At 37.9% G+C, this 20,137-nt stretch overlaps 1 protein-coding gene across 1 annotated transcript; it reads right to left on the bottom strand.

The window, feature by feature from the left end:
- Positions 1-1,110: 1,110 nt before the first annotated feature.
- On the bottom strand, positions 1,111-18,574 carry xk (X-linked Kx blood group (McLeod syndrome)). The gene is made up of 3 exons (XM_039745069.1): positions 17,728-18,574; positions 6,593-6,855; positions 1,111-3,247 (listed from the first exon to the last, which is right to left on the bottom strand). Exons 1-3 carry the CDS (start codon positions 17,970-17,972, stop codon positions 2,421-2,423), a joined length of 1,335 nt encoding a protein of 444 aa, XP_039601003.1. The 5' UTR covers positions 17,973-18,574; the 3' UTR covers positions 1,111-2,420.
- Positions 18,575-20,137: the final 1,563 nt, after the last annotated feature.

Below are 20,137 nucleotides of genomic sequence, written 5' to 3'. Positions count from 1 at the left end.
ACCAATCACATCTAAGCCAAACTCAGATTGCTCAAAGGGAATAGTCACACAGACATTACAGACAGTGTGGACTATGGCCGGACATTTATCATGGCCAATACCCCCAGGCCGCCAGAGGGAGCCATCCCTGGGACATGGAGATGCCCCGAATTCCAGCAGGGCATCATGGATATTGGAGTTTTCCTGTCCAGCCCTGCTGGATAACATCGGGGCCACCAGGGGACGCAGCAGGGAGGCTCGGAGACCTCTATGTTACCTCTAAAACGGAAGTACGTCTTAATTACAGTGACAGAAGAAATGACGTACTTCTGAGATGAAAAGAAGAATTTTGATCTGACCTGGAAGTGCTAGGAAGTCACATGGACTCAGGGTTCAGAAGCACTTCCGGGTCACGGACTATATAAAGGACTGTGGGAGATCCCAGAATTGAGGGATCAAGGGTCTACATGGTCATATAACTGGGTTACTCACAGACACAATATTAGTCTGCACTCAGCATGCCACTTAAGTAGTAGAGCCCCTACTTTATCTAATAAAAATGCCACTGTTGACATGTAAATGTACACTTAGTGTACTACATCAGTAGGCCACACTCCTGCCTTACACTTCTACAAACAAAGGTTGTGCATGCTGTTCTCAAACTACCCTTTATATGACAACCACTTTAATGCACCGACTTCTGACAACATATACATTGGACTGAGTTTCTCACAACATGGCCATGCTTCTATACCTTGACCAAAGCTACTGTCCTAAAGCCCCAAGCAATCACTTTGGTTGTTACTGCTTTTACCTTAAGGCGATCAAACTAGCTTTTTATTTCAGCATCTTCTCCTTCAATTCCTCTTCACTTTTTTCATAAGTACAAGATTATTGGCATATAAGAGGTGTCATGGCATTCCTCCACTCACTTCTCTCTTCCAATGCTCTATTATTATCACAAAAAGTCATGGACGTGGTGAAGCCAACCTTCGCCTCAAAACATTCAGTTTCACCTTGTGCCAGCCTTAAGTACCATTCCTGCTTCCTCATCCTCATTCATTAAAATCACTGCAGGCTTCATCAATGCACACCTCATTCCCTCTCACAGCACCCTGGAAAATGGCTTCCCCTAATCTACAACTGCAGCCTCTATCCCTTTGCCTGATGCTGTTCCTGCAGGTGCTCGATGAAAAGGGTTGCATCTGTTGAATGATAGGAAACAAAGATAAGACTTCCATATACTATCTATTTATCTATCTATCTATCTATTGTAGGTATGAAAAAAGTTCTGGTGTGAATTTGCAAATAATGATGAAAAATGTAGTTGTCTCATTATATGTGATGTTGCAATATTTCGTACTATTCTTAACCAAGTACTCATTAGTACTTCATTGAGCAGTCACTTGACAGAATGTGTTGAAGACTGATTCATCTGTGTACCTGTGAGCTTCACCAACTGGAATAATCCTGATTGTGATTTCTGCTTTCCTTACTAAATATAGCATCAGTTCTATCACATTGCCTTATACAGCAATGGTGTATGTCCATGTTAAATATACATGTTACAAAATAAAGCATGATGTCATTGAGAAGACCAGTCAATACTAAACATCCAATTTAAAAATGAAGTCTAAAAAAGATCAGTTAAAGATAAGGGTAAACACCACATGCTGAGAAATCACTAAAAAAGGCTCTGAGAAATTCCCATTCCTCATGTGCATCTTTTTACAATTATAATAAAATGGGCATCACATGACAGAGGGCATTTGTTTAAAAAGAAAACAAACCAAAAAATGGGGCACAATATTCAGCATAGGCTTTGGCATTCCCATCTTTGCTAGCCTTCTGCAGGGTCAGGACTGATTGTTTATCAACAGTGAACAAGAAGAACTTTGACTAAAAAGTAAAGCAAAGCAATAAGTCTGTGGGAGAAATCAGCTAGCTGTATTTTGAAATAAAGAACGTTTTTTTCAGTTTCAAATCAATATAATTTCTGGACTACATACATTGATACTGAGCACTTGTGTATATTCAATTCTTAGATTTTGTGGTAATGTAGAGGTATGTGTTAGAATATCACAGTATAAATACAGTAACCTGCATTTCTACAAAATTGCAGACATAAATATTGTAAAATTAAACTATAACTGTCTTAGATGGTCTTGTTCAAGTATATCTTGGATGGGCTCACTTCCCTAGTAACCAGTAATTGGATTAAGTGGGTTTCAAAGTGTTACATTATGTTAAGAGCCAGCCACAGCCACGTATGAAATATAATACAAACACAGAATGAAAGAACTTACTGAATGAGACTCTCAAATCTGTATAGAGATCTAACGTTTTAATCCTGAAAATGAGTTGTTCAAGTATAGAACTTGCACTTCTTTCCATCTGGTGCAAACTTAGTTCTATTAGTTTACCAGTATTTTCCAGTTTCCTCATGGATTAACAGAGAAACCCTGACTGGTTATCCCGTTCTGTGACTCATTTAGTGTATCATTTGTGATGTCATTGTCAAACGTGCTTGACGGTTCCAAGTTAGGCTTGTCATCAGGTTCTCTTGTGTTACGTTTTTGACACAGAAGGCAAAGTAACTCAGAACATTCCCACATTCCTTGAGCAATACTTGAAGAAAACAGTTTTTTGCAAGGGTGGCAAAACTGATAGAATACAAGCATAAAAAATATTGCTAGGGAGTAACCAATCAGCAGCTGCAAGACAAGCAAGGGTGCACAGATATATCTGTAGAAGTCTGTTTGAAAAACATACCAGAGCAGAATTAGTGTGGCATTCTCAACAAACCTCAACATGTAATAAACTGCCATTCTGTACCAATTTTGGGACTTGTTGATCAAGTCGGGGTCATTAAGTTTTAGCTGCACAGCTGACCAACAAAACATATTGATGCCAGCATAAAGAAATGTCAAAAGGCACAAAACAATGGTAGTACCCACTCTTGTCAATGTCTTTTCAATGTTTTCTGGAAAGGGGGATTTGCTTTGCCAGAACAGAATCCAAGGATAGAAGAAGAAAATGAAGAAATTGAGCAGGACCACCGGTAGAATCCAGATCTGTAGGACAGAGCTGAAAAGAACTAAAACGACTACCCTTACTGCAATCTCAAAACTCCTCCATAGGAATATGCAGAGATATGCTGCAGGTCTCACATCCACTTCATAATCATCATACTTGATCTTTATGGCGAGAATGTTGCAACGCAGAGCCCCATAAACAATTGAAAGCAGGGAAATAGTCATCAGTATGCCTAAAGATGAAAAAAGAAACATATAAAGTAAAAAAAGAAATGCTTTACTTTGATGAGGGCATGTAACAAATGCATTCAGCAAGGCTGTCATAACTCTAAGAGAGAAAAAAGACATAATAGGTCTTTTAATGATTATGTAACCCGTGCAAAAAGAATATTTTTAAAGTAAAATGTGATCAAAACATCTAAACGTTAATTTGGGTTCTTTCTAGTGTGGAAGGTAGCCTTGGACACAAGCAGGCAGACACAGAAAGTCCCGAAACACACATGTTTATTAATAATAAAAGTCCGCACACAACACAGTGCCTTGTACCAAACACCCTTGTGTCAGTCCCTTTTCTCCTCCCATCTCTGGACTGCTTCTGCCGCCTTTCCACCTCTCCTCCCGAGCGTTGCCTTCTTCCTCCCAACTCCGGCTCCCTCGCTCGAGAGAGGCGGCCTCTTTTATAATCTCCCGGACGTGCTCCAGGTGCTCTCCAATGAACTTCTGGAAGTACTAACTGGTGTGGCGGAAGTGCCGCATAAGCACCTGGAAGCACTCCGGGTGTCCCTCGAATTCCTTCCCCCCAGGTGTGGCGGAAGTGCTGGCTTCCAGGGCTCCACAACTGTCTGGGCCCGCCAGGGGGCCCTCCTGTGGTCCAGGGGAGGTCTTGTCCCTCTCCCGGTCCCTCCAGGCACCCTGGCCGGGCATAAGTCCTGGCCGTCTGCCACACTAGTCAGTTATTAGTAGCTGATGAAATACCTGTTTATGGTTCATTTTTATCAACAAACAATGGTGTGATATGGTAGTGTAGTACTGATCCTATAGAACATGAGTTTCTATGGATGTTCAGTGCTATCCACTTTTATATTGCCTATTATTAGAATACAAAAAGAGTCAAAATATTGGGAATTACAGGAATAATAAATGTCTGATGGAGTGATTGGGTTTAATGGGTTCTACTTTTTTTCTTGAAAATGTTGAAGACATTACAGATACTCCGAAGGCTGTACAGGAAACTGGAGCAAATGGGGGTTTTCCATGAGCATTCTTCTTCCAGTTGGAAATGGTGCATGGATTCTGATCTTAACCAACCCTGCTAGTGGAGTTCAAAAGCAAATCCTGTCTCAAGGTGCAACAACTATCTGTAGCCCTCCTGTCAGTCTGCAAATCTTTTGACAGTTTAACAGACTTGTTCACATGTAAAATGTGCAAGCAGTGCTTTTTTATGCAATAAAACTGTAATCTGTCATGAAAAAAACTTGAATTCTCTGCAGCATGCAAGGAGCTAATACAAGAGGCACTGAATGGCATTTAACTATACCCCGAGTTGATACAAATGCAAAACTCTGTGGTTGGGATATATTACACAGTATGTGAGGGTAGAGATGCTTTCCACTTCACTGAGTACTTATTTCAGAAATGCTATGTTGAAAAGGTCTACAATTAGCTATAGATTGCCAAAAACCAAAAACTAACAATAGCACATTAATTGATGCAGTTTTAAACACAACTCAAGTTGGTATCTGGCATCTATGAAAGCTATCTCTGCCACCTTGGCTTTTGTTTTTAACTATGAAATTGTAGTGACAAATGTGTACAGTATTTGGTATACTCTACTAATGTAATCTCATTACACTCTTACTATATTTGAATATGATTCATTGTTATAAAATATTTATTAACATAAAAAATTTAAATGTGATATGTCTGCACCTGTATTTGATAAAGTAAATAAACAAAAATTAGAAATTCTCCAACATTCAAAACAGTTAACTACATCCCAAACACACCTAAATGTTAATCCATGCATACATTTTATGATTTTTTTTCTTTTTATCATTGTTTATCCTTTTAAATGTGGCTTACTGTTACGTAAATAACTTAAATTGGAAGATAAAGGTTTGTGATTCTGAGAGGGAGCTTTTCGGAATTAGTTTTGATCATACAGGAACCTGTACAATTTTGAGGAAAATGGCCCCAAATGGACCAGTTTGATAATTTGTTCAAAGACAGACAGACAGACAGACAGACAGACAGACAGACAGACAGACAGACAGATAGATAGATAGATAGATAGATAGATAGATAGATAGATAGATAGATAGAGTGAGATATGGCCGGCCGTTCATCCTGGCCAATACCCCACCCCGCTAGATGGAGCCCTTCAGGCAGCATGGAGGTGCCCCGAATTCCAGCAGAGCATCATGGATATTGGAGTTTTCCCAAACAACCCTGCTGGATACCATGGGGGCAGCAAGGGGATGCTGCAGAGAGGTTCAGAGACTTTTATGTGCCCTATAACCCGGAAGTACGTCCTGGTCACAGAGACAGAGGAAATGAAAATCCTTAGATTTTGTTGCTCACAAGTGCCTCGGCACTGCTTTTCTTTTGTTATTATTATTGTTACTAAGCCAAGTAGTTTATTTCCTGTTATTAAATGGGGCTATCCGACCTTATACCACAAACTCATGAACCTGCGTCTTACAAATTCTTTGCACTGTTGTCTTATAAATAACACCAAAAGACTGTGCTCAAACCTCTTCACATGATGTCTGTGAGTAAATTAGAAAATAATAAGAGCCCTTTGAACAGCTCACACTTACTGAAAGTATTTTTCTTTTGAAAGTTAAATGGTTATATACTTGCAGCTACCAAGCTGTTCACCTTGGTGTCACCTCTAGTTAGACAGAAAGATGATGCAAACTGAAAAACAACCATTTTTAAAAATGACGACATATAATAGTATGCATACCACGTTGATATTTGTATATCCTCAGAAAAACAAAAAAAGCTCATTTTTTCCCCTATATATTTAAAAAAAAACAACAGAATTAGGCTTAAAATGACCCATATGAGCACCTATATCCACAAACACAGCACTATGAACAGCATAAATTGTATTTGAAAGTAGACAATGAAAGCTTATTGCCCTCACTGAAAAAACTTTCAACTGTATTCTTTTACACATTAATGCATTGCCTGTATACAATACAAATGATTGTGTTATTTTTGCTAATTTTTGCACTATTTTCCAAAAATGATGATTCATTTCCAAAATGTGTTCTATCTCTTTGCAAAATTATGTTCTTTCATCAATATATTACTTGTTTGTACCCAGTAGTCTTGCTCTTACATTCTGGGCACAAGTAAAAAGAAACCTGAACTTATTTATAAAGCTCCAGCTTTTTGGGTAAAGCACATCCATTTTGTTCCTGAAATCAACCCAGTTTAGAGGCCCTCAATGAAATAAAGTTGACTAAGCCTGAGTTTGTTGTCTTTTATGCTCATTTTAGGTTTACTGGCTACACTGCGTAAAAAGAAATTTCTACATATGTCTAATAGACCAATTTTGCCCAACTTACCTCTTCCAACTGAAACATCTTGTTGAAGCACACAAACATAGAGCTGAAGAGTAAGTTGGGGCGCTGACCCTAAAAAAGCCTGGACTACAGATGTCCTTGCAAATGCAGCCCGATGGGTAAATAATTTTCCTTCGGCTTGTCCAACCTCTTTCTCAACTTCCTCTGAGAGGCCATCTTTGGGCATCTGCCTTTTCCGGGTAATACTGACATAAGGTTCCTCTGTACTGCTTGCATTTCCATAGATGAAAGATGCTTCAAAACACCTTATAAACGACAGAACAAAAAGATATTAATGAAGAGGTAGTGGTTGTACATACAGTAGCTAGGTAGCAGCTAGCTAGCTAGATAGATAGATAGATAGATAGATAGATAGATAGATAGATAGATAGATAGATAGATTATTAATCCCAAGGGGAAATTCACATATTCTTTTCAAAAATGATCATAGGAGCAAAGTATATAAAGTGAAACAGTTTTTTACATTTGTGTTTCTATATTATCCATAAATTAAGAGTAACAATCAAAAACCTTCAGGGCAACAACACTTAAAATTAGATATCTGAGAAAGAAATTGTTAATTTTAATTCTCTTTTTGATGCCTTTCCTCAAAGGCAGCTCCATGTAAATCTGTCTGAGTACCGCAGTGGAAAGTCAGCACCTGCTTCATGCAAATAATTGTGAAAGGTCTTTTAAAGCAGACAGATGACTAACACCAAGCAATGAATCATTCCAACACTTCGTCTTTATTGTACAGTACATTGCACATTGTGTGGTATGCACTCTAACATGGTTTCACCATCCCACTCCACGATTAATCAAACATGAACAAAATGTGTATGTGTGCAGAAATTTAAAGGAGCGCTGATTCAAAGTGGAAAATCATTATTAACAAAAACAAGGCAAAAAAAGAGAGGAATAACACTTTTGAAATATCTAATACAAACTCTTACTGTAAGGACTTATGCTGAATCTTAGATGTATTATTATTACATTTATTAGATCTAAGTTTAGGTTTAGATTTGAGGAACTGTGAATTAATGTATGATTTAATTTATACAGCTAAAGCAGTTGAATATTACTATCCATAAAAAAAATAATAGACCATAGAAAAAATACTCACATGTTTGACTAAATAAATGATTTCAAAAACAGTGTCATAACCTCATGGGAGAATATCCTCCACATGTCCCATAATAGCCAACTTTTAACTGAATTAATTGACTTGCCATGCAAAAATCATACTGAGGTTCAATGTTCTTTTTTGCCAACATAGTATATATTTCAGAAATTCACTATATAGCATCTCAGGGTGGCAGTCTGGCACAGTGGGTGCCTGTGTCTATATGGGCTTTCTCCAACTACTCCAGTTGCACCACACATCCCAAAAGACATGCTGGTCCATTCATCAGACCTCTGAGTGAGTGTGCTCTTTGAAGGAACCAGTACTATCATCAAGGCTTGTGCCTTTTTCGCACATGATGCTGCTGATAAAGCCTTCAGGCCCCCATGGCCCCGTAATAGAATAAATAGACTCGGAGAATGTAGGGATGAATTAATTACATGGACCACATCCATGCAATCCCAAATAGGAACCAGGTACAAAAAACAATACACCTTGGCTTTAAGTAACAAATATGGTAACATTTGAGTTGGGGGTGTCTAACTATGAACAGGTGAAATGAGGTTGAGTAAAAAAGAAAGTGCAGACAAAAAAATAAAAGTCATGTCTGTTAAGACCTTATCAGTAATCATGAGTACATCAATTAAAATGTTCACTGGAAAAAAAACATGAGTGAGGGTAGGTGTACCTTAGCATATCATGGCTTATACTGTAGTTTCTCAAGAACCTGCAACAGACAAACAGAAAATGGGTGCATGGATGGATGGATGGATGGACAAAATTAGAGTTTAGGGAAAATGCAACAGAAAAGTACCAAAACCTTAGATCACCTGGAACATAAATAAAAGATAATAAAATAAATACTGAAAAGTTAACTGGAAAACAACCATGAAACATGCTCAAAGTTTCCAGCTAAATCAGCAGTGTGTCAGAGCAGTAACACTATTTGCCTAATGGACTTAGCATCCTGGGTTCAACTGAAGGTGAATTTGCAGTTCTAAATAGGCCCTGTGTGTGGAAGTGGACTCAGGGATGAAGTGGCACCATGTCCAGGATCATCTTCTGTATTAGACCAGATGCTGCTGTAATAAATATTACTCACATTCAGTCCTGAATTATATCTAGAAGGCTTCACAATACTATAAAGTAAAAGAAAGGTCATGAAGGACATTCATGTTTGGAATATTATTAGCATGGGAAGATAATTAAGAGGAATTGATGGAAACACGTAAAATACTTAGTTCTTCAAGTGAATTTACAATAACTGTTAGTAGCTTAATCTAAATAAAAATCAAGACTGACATAGAAACAGAGTGATGCATTGGGAAAGTTACACAAGATGAAATTAAGTAAGTTATTTATGTAAATAAATTAATAAAGTTCTTTGAGGTCTTTAAACTCTCATTTATTTAATGAAAATATCTCCTAATATAGTAGGTGGCACTGTAATGTCTAGAGTGGCTATAGTGTCTTGCAGTGCCTGATATCCAGTTTTACTCCAATCAAGATGGCTGTATGTGTGGAGTGTTACTGTTTACACTCTTTACAAAATATGTCATATAGATAGAACTTATATTTGTTGCCAGGGGGAAATTTGGGTTTCTACAATCGATCGATCGATCGATCGATCGATAGATAGATAGATAGATAGATAGATAGATAGATAGATAGATAGATAGATAGATAGATAGATAGCCTATAGCCTGAACATTCACCAGAATAAGTATAAAAGAAAGACAATTAAAAAAGAGAAATCTTCTGACTTGACAGTTACTTTCACAGTGAGGCATTATGCAGGTGTTTTGCTGTTTGTATAAAGTATAAAGTTCCTGGCACCCCTATACTGAATAATTCGTTGGCTGAATGTCGTCAGTGTTACTATGTCACAGAGAGGCTGTGCAGCATAGTTCATAATGGCACTGTTTTGTTTCAATTCTCTCTTTCCTACTAGCTCCAGGGGGTCTAGAGTGCTACCAAGAGATATAGTCTTGCCTTTTAATTAGCTTGTTGATTCGGTGGGCCTCTCTTTAAGTGATGTTACCAGCCCAGCACTCCACAGCACAGAAAATCACAAAGTTACAGAAGATGTGAAGGATGTCGCTTCCCACATTAAAGGAACGCAGTCTCCTAAGGGAAAAGAGCCTGCTCCGCACTTTGCTATATAGTTCCTATGTGTTATGAAACCAGTCCAAGCTGTCATTGATGTGGACCCTCAAGTACTTGTAAGAAGTGCACCACCTCTGCATCCACTTTCTGATTAGTGACCGGACATAGATAGAGGCTCTTACGTTACTCTTAAGTTACGTGTGATTTACTATAGCAGATAAATAGAGCAGTTAAGGTGGAGGTTATGATCAGCCGGCTTCACTATCCATTTTACAGCAGTCTCTATTGGCCTCTAGACATCGAAACATTCTTTTCTCCATTAGGAAAAAAAAAAGATGTAAACCTCCTCTGTCAGCTTTTCCAACAAGAATTACTGCTGAACAATTAAAGGGTGGGCTGAGCAGAGCAGTTTTGTGTTTGTAAGACAGAGTATCAGGTAATTTTCATTACACAGAGTGGAAAAAAAGTTGTGCTGAGGTCAGTAAATGTGACGAATATGTCAACCAATATGAATGACTGACCATCCTCCTGATCTGCCTGGATTAATTACTGTTTTATTAGTGACCAATGCATTTGTGTCCTTATTACATTATTATGTTGATTATTAACTTTTATATTTACCTTACAGTTTATATGTTGCCTAAAAATACATAAAAAGGTAAATACTGCTGAATTAATGATGCAAGGCTAATCTCTTCCTTGTCTAATGCAATATTAAAGATTTTGCTTTTTGATTACTTAATGCTTGTATGTTTATATTCAGGAAGTATAAATCATGCACCAATATTACTACATGTAAATAATTTACGGTAAAATGCTGTAAAGGAATTGGTATTTTCTATGCAAATACAAAGCAATACTGTGTCATATAAATAGCAGGATTAGCAAAAAATCCAAATCAAAGGAAGATTACTGCTGCCCATCATTTTCAGTTTCTATTTTTATACTTGAAATGAAAACGCGGAGTACTCGTGAAATCTCCCTAAAGGGCCATCAGGTTAGAAAGGCCTGTACGATTTTGTTGTCTTTCCTTGAATTAAAAGTCACATGACTTCCAGCATTCAGCTACCATCTGTTGAAAGCACTCTGTTTACCCATCTAATATTTAACTTATCATTAAAGATATATGCTCTCAGATTTACTGAATGAAAATATTAAAAATGTTATGATACTTTTACATTTGTTTCAAATTACTCTCCTTTGCCAAAATCCCATATTTGAAGTAGCTGTTAATGTTTGTAAAAGTTTACCTTTAAGAAGGGCTGCCCTCTTTCTCTATGGGGGTTGAATGCTTGTCTTTGTCTGACTTCCTCACCCGACATGAAGATATCCTCTCAGAACTGCCCCATTGCAGGTGTCATTGCTTGTGGATGTGTTGAAAGGAACTGGCATGCCACCCTACGAGTTTTACTGCAATGTAGCTGTTGCTATTGAGATAAACTGCTGGGTTTTGAAAAGCTGCTGTTAAAATTCCACAGTTTTATACTTTGGATGTGCAAAATCTTGCACAAATGCCTTGCATTATAATTATTTGGTTGTCTTAAAGCACTTTTAAGTTTCACCAGTTTGCCAGTGATCTATTTATTTTGCATTATAGTCTACAAAATGACAATATAAAAGAAGAAGCAACTGCATAATGTGACAATATATCCCTAAGGCTAGACTGTCTGTTTTGTGATCACCAGGCATTGACTCATACATCACATTTATTTTCATTTACAACATGGAGTGAATAGAATAGTTATGGCTTTGGATTTTTTGTTATTTTGACAACATTACTCATAATGTTATTTGCCTGCAGGGCGTTCATTCTTTGGTCTACAATAATTATATTGCTTTATTAGAAAATATTTTGAATGAAATTTATAAGTTTTGAGTATATTATCCTAGGCTCTGCCTGCAAGACCCTTAACTGGATTAAGTGGGTTCATAGTGGGTGGATGGATAGAATATTGTTCTCATGTCTTAACCTATAGCACCAGTACACATATTACACACCACAACTCTTGCTTTAAATGATAGTGGTGGGACTGGGGGAGCGATTTCAAGAACATGTCGGTGAGTGTGAAGACAGCTGTGCCATGTTTAAATATGAGGATGTTCCTTCCAGTATAATCCCTTAGCTAGAAAATGTAATTAACATCCAGTATAATTTGCATGCAGAAACTTTGACAAAAACACATTGGCCAGCAGGGGATTCTAGTGGATAGTGCGGGTGACTAGCTATCCCCCACCACTCAAAACATTTATTCAACATGAACTATGTAATTCTCAGCAGAGTTTCAGTTGAATCAAAATCATACATTCATATATTGTGTAACAATTTAAATATTCATAAATAGTGTTCTTAACTTAAAGAAAACACAATGTGACAAAAGCTCATTCAAACCCAGAGCAAATACCAAGTAGATCAGCCAAATAAATACAGAATAACACAAAGCTCTCGAACAAACAGAAAGGAAACAAACCAAAACCCTGGTGAGTGTCGGTGCCAACCAAAACAGGCATTGATCCATTTGTCTAGCTAGCAGGTGTTGTTTGATCTCTTGCCCTCCAAAAGCAGCACACTACAATGGCATATTTTATTTATTGTTTCTGTTTCTGTCACCTGGACTTTCTCACTTCCACCTTTCAGTCAAGTGCTTGTCCCTCCTCTCTTCCCAGCTCCACACTCAGGGGTGGTCTTCTTCTTCTTCGTCTTCTTCATTTACAGACATTTCCTACACAATGTGGTGCAGTACTGTGATATTCAGTTCTGCTGTTTTTTAGTATCATTTTATGTAGCTCTGTCCATTTTACAAAATGTCAATACTTTGTCATAAATTTCTTTGCTTACTTTAGTCAGTCAGTCATTGTCCAACCCGCTATATCGTAACACAGGGTCACAGGGGTTTGCTGGAGACTTGCTAAAAATATTTTTAACATTATGTCATTGATACCTAAAGCCATTAACTGCATAAAAACCAATCTCCCCTTCATAATGTTAACACTGCAATAAAACCTGTCACACAGATTCTGAAATTAGAGCTTCACCCTTCTAGTTCCTATTTGTTATTTTTCCAATTACTTTTAGATTACTTTTTAGTCCTGAGTGGTCTGCACTATGTATGTTTATAATGATATAATCCATATTATACTTTCCAATAACATAGTCCCATAAACTGAATTTTAATTTTGAAATAATTGCCTACCCATATTCTGAATTCCCATCTTTCTTACCACAATTTTAAATTACCTGGTTACAGAGACTCTTAACATCAAACTTACTCACTTTCACTTGCACGTGAAGCTTTCACAGAAAGTTTATCAATTTACTTCATTTTCCGCTGTTTCCACATATGCTTGGTTGAACAGAACCCTGAACATATATATATTATAACATAGAGTATATTCTATAATCATATCAGGTCTTGAGTTACTTTCCTCATTTTGATTTGAAAGTAAAGCTGCCATAAAATTTACACCAATTATGACTTTATAAGTTCTTATTTTCTCTATCCAAGCTAATGCCAATATTACAGTCATTAATTCAGCTGGAAAGACTGATAGGAAATCTGTGTATCTCTTCAAAATGTACATATTGAATTGGAGAATACAAACTGCTTCTGCACATTTAGATCTACTTGTGTATAATTTGTAATGTAAAAGGTCATATTAATTGAATACAACATGTTTTTGAAAGTTATTTCTGGGGTTTTCTTTCTTTTCACCAAACTTAATTATTCCCTGTATGGAAAAAGAATTACTATGGGTTTAGTCAGCACCAGCCAGCAAATAGGTGGTTGTCTAGGACAGCAAATGTTTGGGGATATCATTTTTTTAAACATTAACGACCCAATGCACAGACACTCAAATTCAAAACAACTGAAACCCTCTCCACTTCTGCCTGCTGTTATATGTGTTTATCAGCATGCTTGAAACACCAAGGATGTCCCTCAGCACTTCCATGTAATCAAGTCAAGTCAAGTTGAGGAGCATGCACTGGTACATTGCGTTGCCGCACCCACTACATGGCGAAACAACTCGGGATCCTGGTTGGCAACCCCCCAGGTAGACATGTGGTCCAGTCCTACCCTCCGGAAATTACCCTCCATCTGCCACAGCCAGGTGTTACATGGGCGACCCCTTGGCCTGGTCCAGCCACTCAGGTCCCCAACAATGAGGATCTTACAAGCAGGATCAATCTCGGGGAAGCGTGCCACATGGCCATAGTGCCGTAACTGACGCTCCCTCACAATGCAGGTAATGTGCCTCATTTGGAACTCCATGAGCAACCACTCATTCAACACAAAGTCAACTCAATGGTACCCAAGGATTTTCTGGAGAGACAGTACAATAGGAGTCCAGTCTTCGCTTCAGGTTGCTGCATAGCATCCATGTCTTACAACCACATAGCAAGACAGGAGGCACCAGGACTCTAAAGACTCTATATATCTTCCATGTAATGCACATATAAAACAACAATGCCCACACACTCTGAGATCTATGTAAGGCTTGGAAGTGCCAATTAAAACTAAGTCTAGGGGAGTGAAAATGCTACAGCCATCACTTGATTTAGTAAAAAGCTAAGGAGGAACTTTAGATCAACAAAACCTAATACTCACCTTTCCCCACCTTCACCAATATTTTTAATGGTTCTTCCAAACCTTCCTCCACATCCTAGAAATTCTTTAAGATATTGATGTCCCACCCTTTCTATAAACACTGTTTTAGTTAGATGTTCTATGGTGCATCCTGTCAAAATTCACCACCTTGAAAAGTCAAAATTAGACATTTTGTATCTAAAAGGTATTTCTTGAGATTCACAGTGATGAAACAGGCAGTGTAGGAATTAGAACCGGATTAAAGCAAAAACCTGTAGCCACGGTGGCCCTCCAGGACTGTGATTGAGGACCCCTGAGTTAAGGCTTTAGACTTCAAACCCTGAAGTGTTAGTTTCAAAGCCTGCTAGTAACACTGTTTGTTCATTTGTAAATAACATCACTTGCCTGTCTTCCTAATAGGACAAACAAAACAAATTTAATCAATTTTAGCTGAAATGTTTTATGTTGCCCTCGATAAAGGTCCTAGGTATATAAGCAAATGCAATAGCCATCACCCAAACAACACACAAGAATTACAAATAAGATGAAAAATCTCTGACTTGGCTAATGAATTGCAATTTCTGGTACAAGAAGTCAACATATAATGTAACATGTGGTCCAACGAATAAGTAATATTACATATAACATGTGGTTCAACAAATCAACATAAAACATTATATGCCTAAACCTGCGTGATTCAAGCAGGGCAGGAAGCATCATCATCATCATCATGGCCCTAAACACTTAAAAGATTATATATATATATATATATATATATATATATATATATATATATATATATATATATATATATATATATATATATATATAATTCAAAATATAAATAACAATAAACTATAAAATAAAATTTTATTTTTCAAAATGAAACAAAGCTTACAGTAAGTTGGGAAATAATGTTTATTTTTGTATACTTCCACTTTATTTATATTTGAAAAGTTTTCTCTTACTTTTTCTAATTGCAACGACTTTGATCAGATCCTAAAAGCTAATCTTACATAACACATCTACTTTTATACTTGATTGAGATCAGGCATCCAGCGCTGCTGCCTTGCAGTTAGGAGACCTGGGTGCGCTTCCCGGGTCCTCCCTGCGTGGAGTTTGCATGTTCTCCCCGTGTCTGCGTGGGTTTCCTCCGGGTGCTCTGGTTTCCTCCCACAGTCCAAAGACATGCAGGTTAGGTGGATTGGTGATTCTAAATTGGCCCTAGTGTGTGCTTGGTGTGTGGGTGTGTTTGTGGGTGTGTCCTGCGGTGGGTTGGCACCATGCCCAGGATTGGTTCCTGCCTTGTGCCCTGTGTTGGCTGGGATTGGCTCCAGCAGACCCCCATGACCCTGTGTTTGGATTCAGTGGGTTGGAAAATGGATGGATATATATATATATATATATATATATATATATATATATATATATATAATTTAAAAAAATCCTGGGATGAGACGAGACTTTTTAGCGTGGGATGAGATGTGACTTTTTCAGAGATACTTTCACGTCCTGCGTGATGAGACTTTGTTCCAAGATATTTAACTTAACCTGGGGCGGAAGTAAAAGACGAGTAGATTACAAAGTAGAACGTCGTAAAGGATTCAAAAACGCTGGCGCGATACACATTTCAGAGCAGGTTAGAGGTCATGAAATTACTAAAATTCGAAAGTCTCAAAAAAATTATAGTAAAGATCACATTAGCACAAACAAAAGGGAATTATTACTCAGTGAAATAACATAACAGCGAAAATAGATTGAATATATTGTTCGGATTTAAACTTTAAGTCGGAGACTTGTTGTTTGGTGAAAGTGGTGAAAATGAAATCCTCATACACGAGCGGCAGAGATGCGAAGTGGCTGGCACGTAGTGCAGGCCAGGGCACACCATTTGCAATTTTGCACCATATGGTCCATGGTAAATCGGGCAATGGAAAATTTTTGACCCTAAGCAGGTGCTTATTTTAAGATTAATCCTCCCCTGAATGTAAGGCTATAAATATAGTGTATTATATAAATACATACAGTATACTAAATGTACATTACATATATAGTGTATATTCAGTATATACTCTGTGTGTGTATACAGTATATGTGTATATACATATATGTACACACACACGCACACACACACACACACACACACACACACACACACACACACACACACACACATATATATATATATTATATATATATATATATATATATATATATATATATATATATATATATATATATATATACATACTAACACACAGAGCATTACACTCAACATAACATAAGATTTTCAAAATAAGTAGGAAGCTGGGATTGAACCTGGCCCCTTATGGTTAAGCTCAAATAGTTTAACCACCACATTGGGGATAAAGACAAGAAAATATCCAAGTCACTGTTGTTAGACTGAATGGCCTGTTCTCATCACAACTGTTTTAATATTCTAAAAACATGGGTTATCCACAAGCTGTTCAAAATTCCCTGTAATTTTATTTCTACTTTTCCAGTGAACTTTGTGCCTCGCATCTGCATTCCTGCTGCAGTTATATCAGTCACTGTCACCATATTTTCAGACTGCAGGACATTAGACTTGTCTTAAGAAACTTGCATTTTTGAAAGATCCTCTGTTGCCTACAGTGTCTCACCGGACATGAAATACACCCTGATACGACCTTACAAAATGAATGCACTATTTTCTGGATCTCTGGTAGTATTAAGTGTTACATCATTTTGAATTACCTTGTCACTTTACAGTAATCAATAAGGCTGTATTTACCATAACATTCTGAAACCCGGTTAATCCAATTTAGTGTCACGGTCGCTAGATCCTAGTCTAGCAACAACGGGAACAAGGCAGAAGCCGCCTTGGAGAAGACACGGGTCCATTGCAGCGCCCACTCCTGCCCACGCCCACAGCCATACTAACATTGACTGAATTAATTAACATACCCTAACCTGAAGATCTGTGACTATGTGGGCGAAAACCGAAGTACCAGAAGGCCACCCATTACACACACGAGGAGAACGCGCAAAATACACAAGGACTACGACTGGGCGCAACATAATGAGGTAGTAAGCTCGTGAAGTGCTGGGTTAGCGCCAAGTAAACGGCTAGTTGTGCTTTTTTATTATCCCTGATTTGCGTGGAATTCGATATTGTGAAGCCGCGGATACAGGCATGTTATCAATGCATATTTAATTTAAAAAATACACCCAGGAGTGAAAAAATAGCAGGTACTCTTTATATTATTATGTGGGACATAATTGAAATGATGACAGACTACACTCACCATCCCCCGATCACAACGCATCTAACGAAGCTTCTTTACCTGACGATTGGTCCCAGCTGAAATATGTGCAGGAGCAGCACCAGAGGTCTGTCTCGGCTGAGATCCCTATGGATAAAAATAAGGGTGAGCTGCACCAGAACTGAAGGCACCAGCGTAAAGAGAAGCGTCAAGCCTTGCCAGATCCTGTCTCCTGCTGATCTGTAAGTGCTGCTGAGGTACAGGGCAGCGATCGTCTCGGCTGTGAATAGGGAGACAGACACAAAAATAGAGCTGGGAAGTCTCATCCTCAAACAGGAAGGCAGGAAAAAATCAAGGAAGGCGTCGTCTTCCTACGTTGAGTCAGACCCTCCCATTTCAGGGTCTGCGGGTCGAAATGCTGGATGAACTGACCACCGTTTATTGATTTCGGTGCTGTCGCAATGATTCGCTGCTTTTTGTAGGCTGTGTTCTGCGTTTTACTCGTGTACGTCGAAAGATGGCACTGGAGAGTACGGTTGGTCACCCAGTCTGGCAGCTACGTTTTTTTCCCGTTTTAGAAAACTGTGGGACTGTGTAAACATCATTTTTATTTCTCAAACTTTAATTTTCTTGGACCTTTCAAAGCCTTCTCTCACATTTCACCAGTGTGAGTTCCTCTGCACTGTAACGTCTAAATTACTTCTTGCCTCACGTTAGAAATCTTCCGAGCTACTTTCTCTTGACAATTGGCAAGCTTCCTTTTTAAATCTAATTCGTATGGAGCTGTCAGCTCCTCGGATTAAAGGGAGCAACCTTTGAATCCATTGACAATTGGTCTACCTTAGTTTTAAAAAATGAGAACTTTATTATTTGATGTCCATTGATACCACAATTCGGAAGCATCAGTTACCTAATTATTTTCCTACTCTCTATGTATGCACTTGTCGATTTTAACTATGCTGCTAGGCTTGGGTGGGGGGTATGGGGGTGGCTTTGTGGAAGGGTACTGTGCGCTGTTTGGGGTATACAGTTTTTCCCGTTTTAGTTGACTTTCTTTGTGTGTATGTTAAATTTCTTTAATCAATAAACAAGAACTGTGTGGCTCAAATACATGAAAAACGGAAAGCACAAAGCAGAATGAAACATTCCCCACTATTTTGTTCATACCACCATTTTTCATAATTATGGGTTTCTAATCATTTATTCGAATCCCTTTATCGTAAAATTTTAAACACAATTTGAAACTACATGGTGGCTCAGTGACCAGCAATGCTTCACATCTCTCAAGATTAGATTCTGGGCCAGAACACGATTTGCTTTGCATTTGCACGGTTTATCCGTTTCTGTCTGTGTTTCTCTAATGATAATATTACGAACTATATCCTAAATACGAATACGATTTGCTAATTGTGACTTTAAATTGATCCGATAGAAGGGAATGAAAAGCGTGTCTATAGCTACAAAATAGCGCCCGTCGCTCGATGCTGCTGACAACAGGCCATGGCACACTTTATCCCTGATGACTAAAAAACCGTTGAAGTTTCATTTTGTTTTCACAGTGGGTCTTCGTAAAAATTAACAAAAACAAATAAGCAGCTGGTTGTCTGAATTGCAAATGAACACGTTCCCAACAAAACAATTGCTAAAGCACTGCAGTGTTATTACAGCATTTAATAAAAGACGCGCAGCCGCTCATGACAAGTCGCACTCTCGCCAGTGTAAAGCTGTTGCTGTCCAAGGTACTGAAATGTTGGATGGATTTTTTTTCACACATGACATTACAGTCTCCTTATGTTCGCTCCAGAGGTAGCTGTGTGATAATATTGGTAAAATAGTAGTAGTATTAGTAAAAGTATTGTTACATTTACATAATGTAGTCAAACTGTTAAGGTCATATCAGACCAACACGTACAGCACAAACACAAAATATATCAAAAAGGTATTAATTGAGGGAAGGATTGTACTGGCGAGGTAGTGGCATAGCTAGAGTTCGTGCCGCTCGGGGCTGGGCGGTGCTTCAATTTGCCGCCTTCCAACATAGCTGAATATGTTAACCTATTTAAATAGAAACTTAAAATGACGTATAAAGAAAAAATACGATACATTTTGCATTGACTTATTCATATATAGAGAAACAGCAATAATGTTCACATGTAATTATTTATAATCATCAGCTAGACAAGAATATAGTATAGACGCACTGATAAGCCTTATTCTAATTAGTTTAATATTATTACGCTGCGAAAACCAGATCCAATGTAATGATAGGTGGGGATGTTTTCTGCGCAGAGCAAGAACGCATTCGGATTGATAACGAAACGAAATTATAAATTGTATATTTGTTGTTTATATTCCTAGAAATTATTATCGGTGTAATGTTTATGTTTATTTTTGTTATTGCCTCATACATTTCAAATGCTGTTTCTGATGCCGTCACATAAGGGCAGTTTGAAAATTATTGTTAAATCATTTGTGGGTAAAAAAACAGAGA

Source organism: Polypterus senegalus, chromosome 2, assembly GCF_016835505.1.
Source record: "Polypterus senegalus isolate Bchr_013 chromosome 2, ASM1683550v1, whole genome shotgun sequence".
NCBI classification, from domain to species: Eukaryota; Metazoa; Chordata; class Cladistia; order Polypteriformes; family Polypteridae; genus Polypterus; species Polypterus senegalus.
This window is presented reverse-complemented; position numbering and strand designations above follow the sequence as displayed.

Coding starts and splice junctions, on each gene's coding strand:
- xk (XM_039745069.1), bottom strand. CDS start 17,972: ATGAGACTTCCCAGCTCTATTTTTGTGTCTGTCTCCCTATTCACAGCC. Junction 6,856..17,727: donor CAGCTGGGACCAATCGTCAG/GTAAAGAAGCTT, acceptor GTCGTTTATAAG/GTGTTTTGAAGCATCTTTCA. Junction 3,248..6,592: donor AGATGTTTCAGTTGGAAGAG/GTAAGTTGGGCA, acceptor TTTCATCTTTAG/GCATACTGATGACTATTTCC.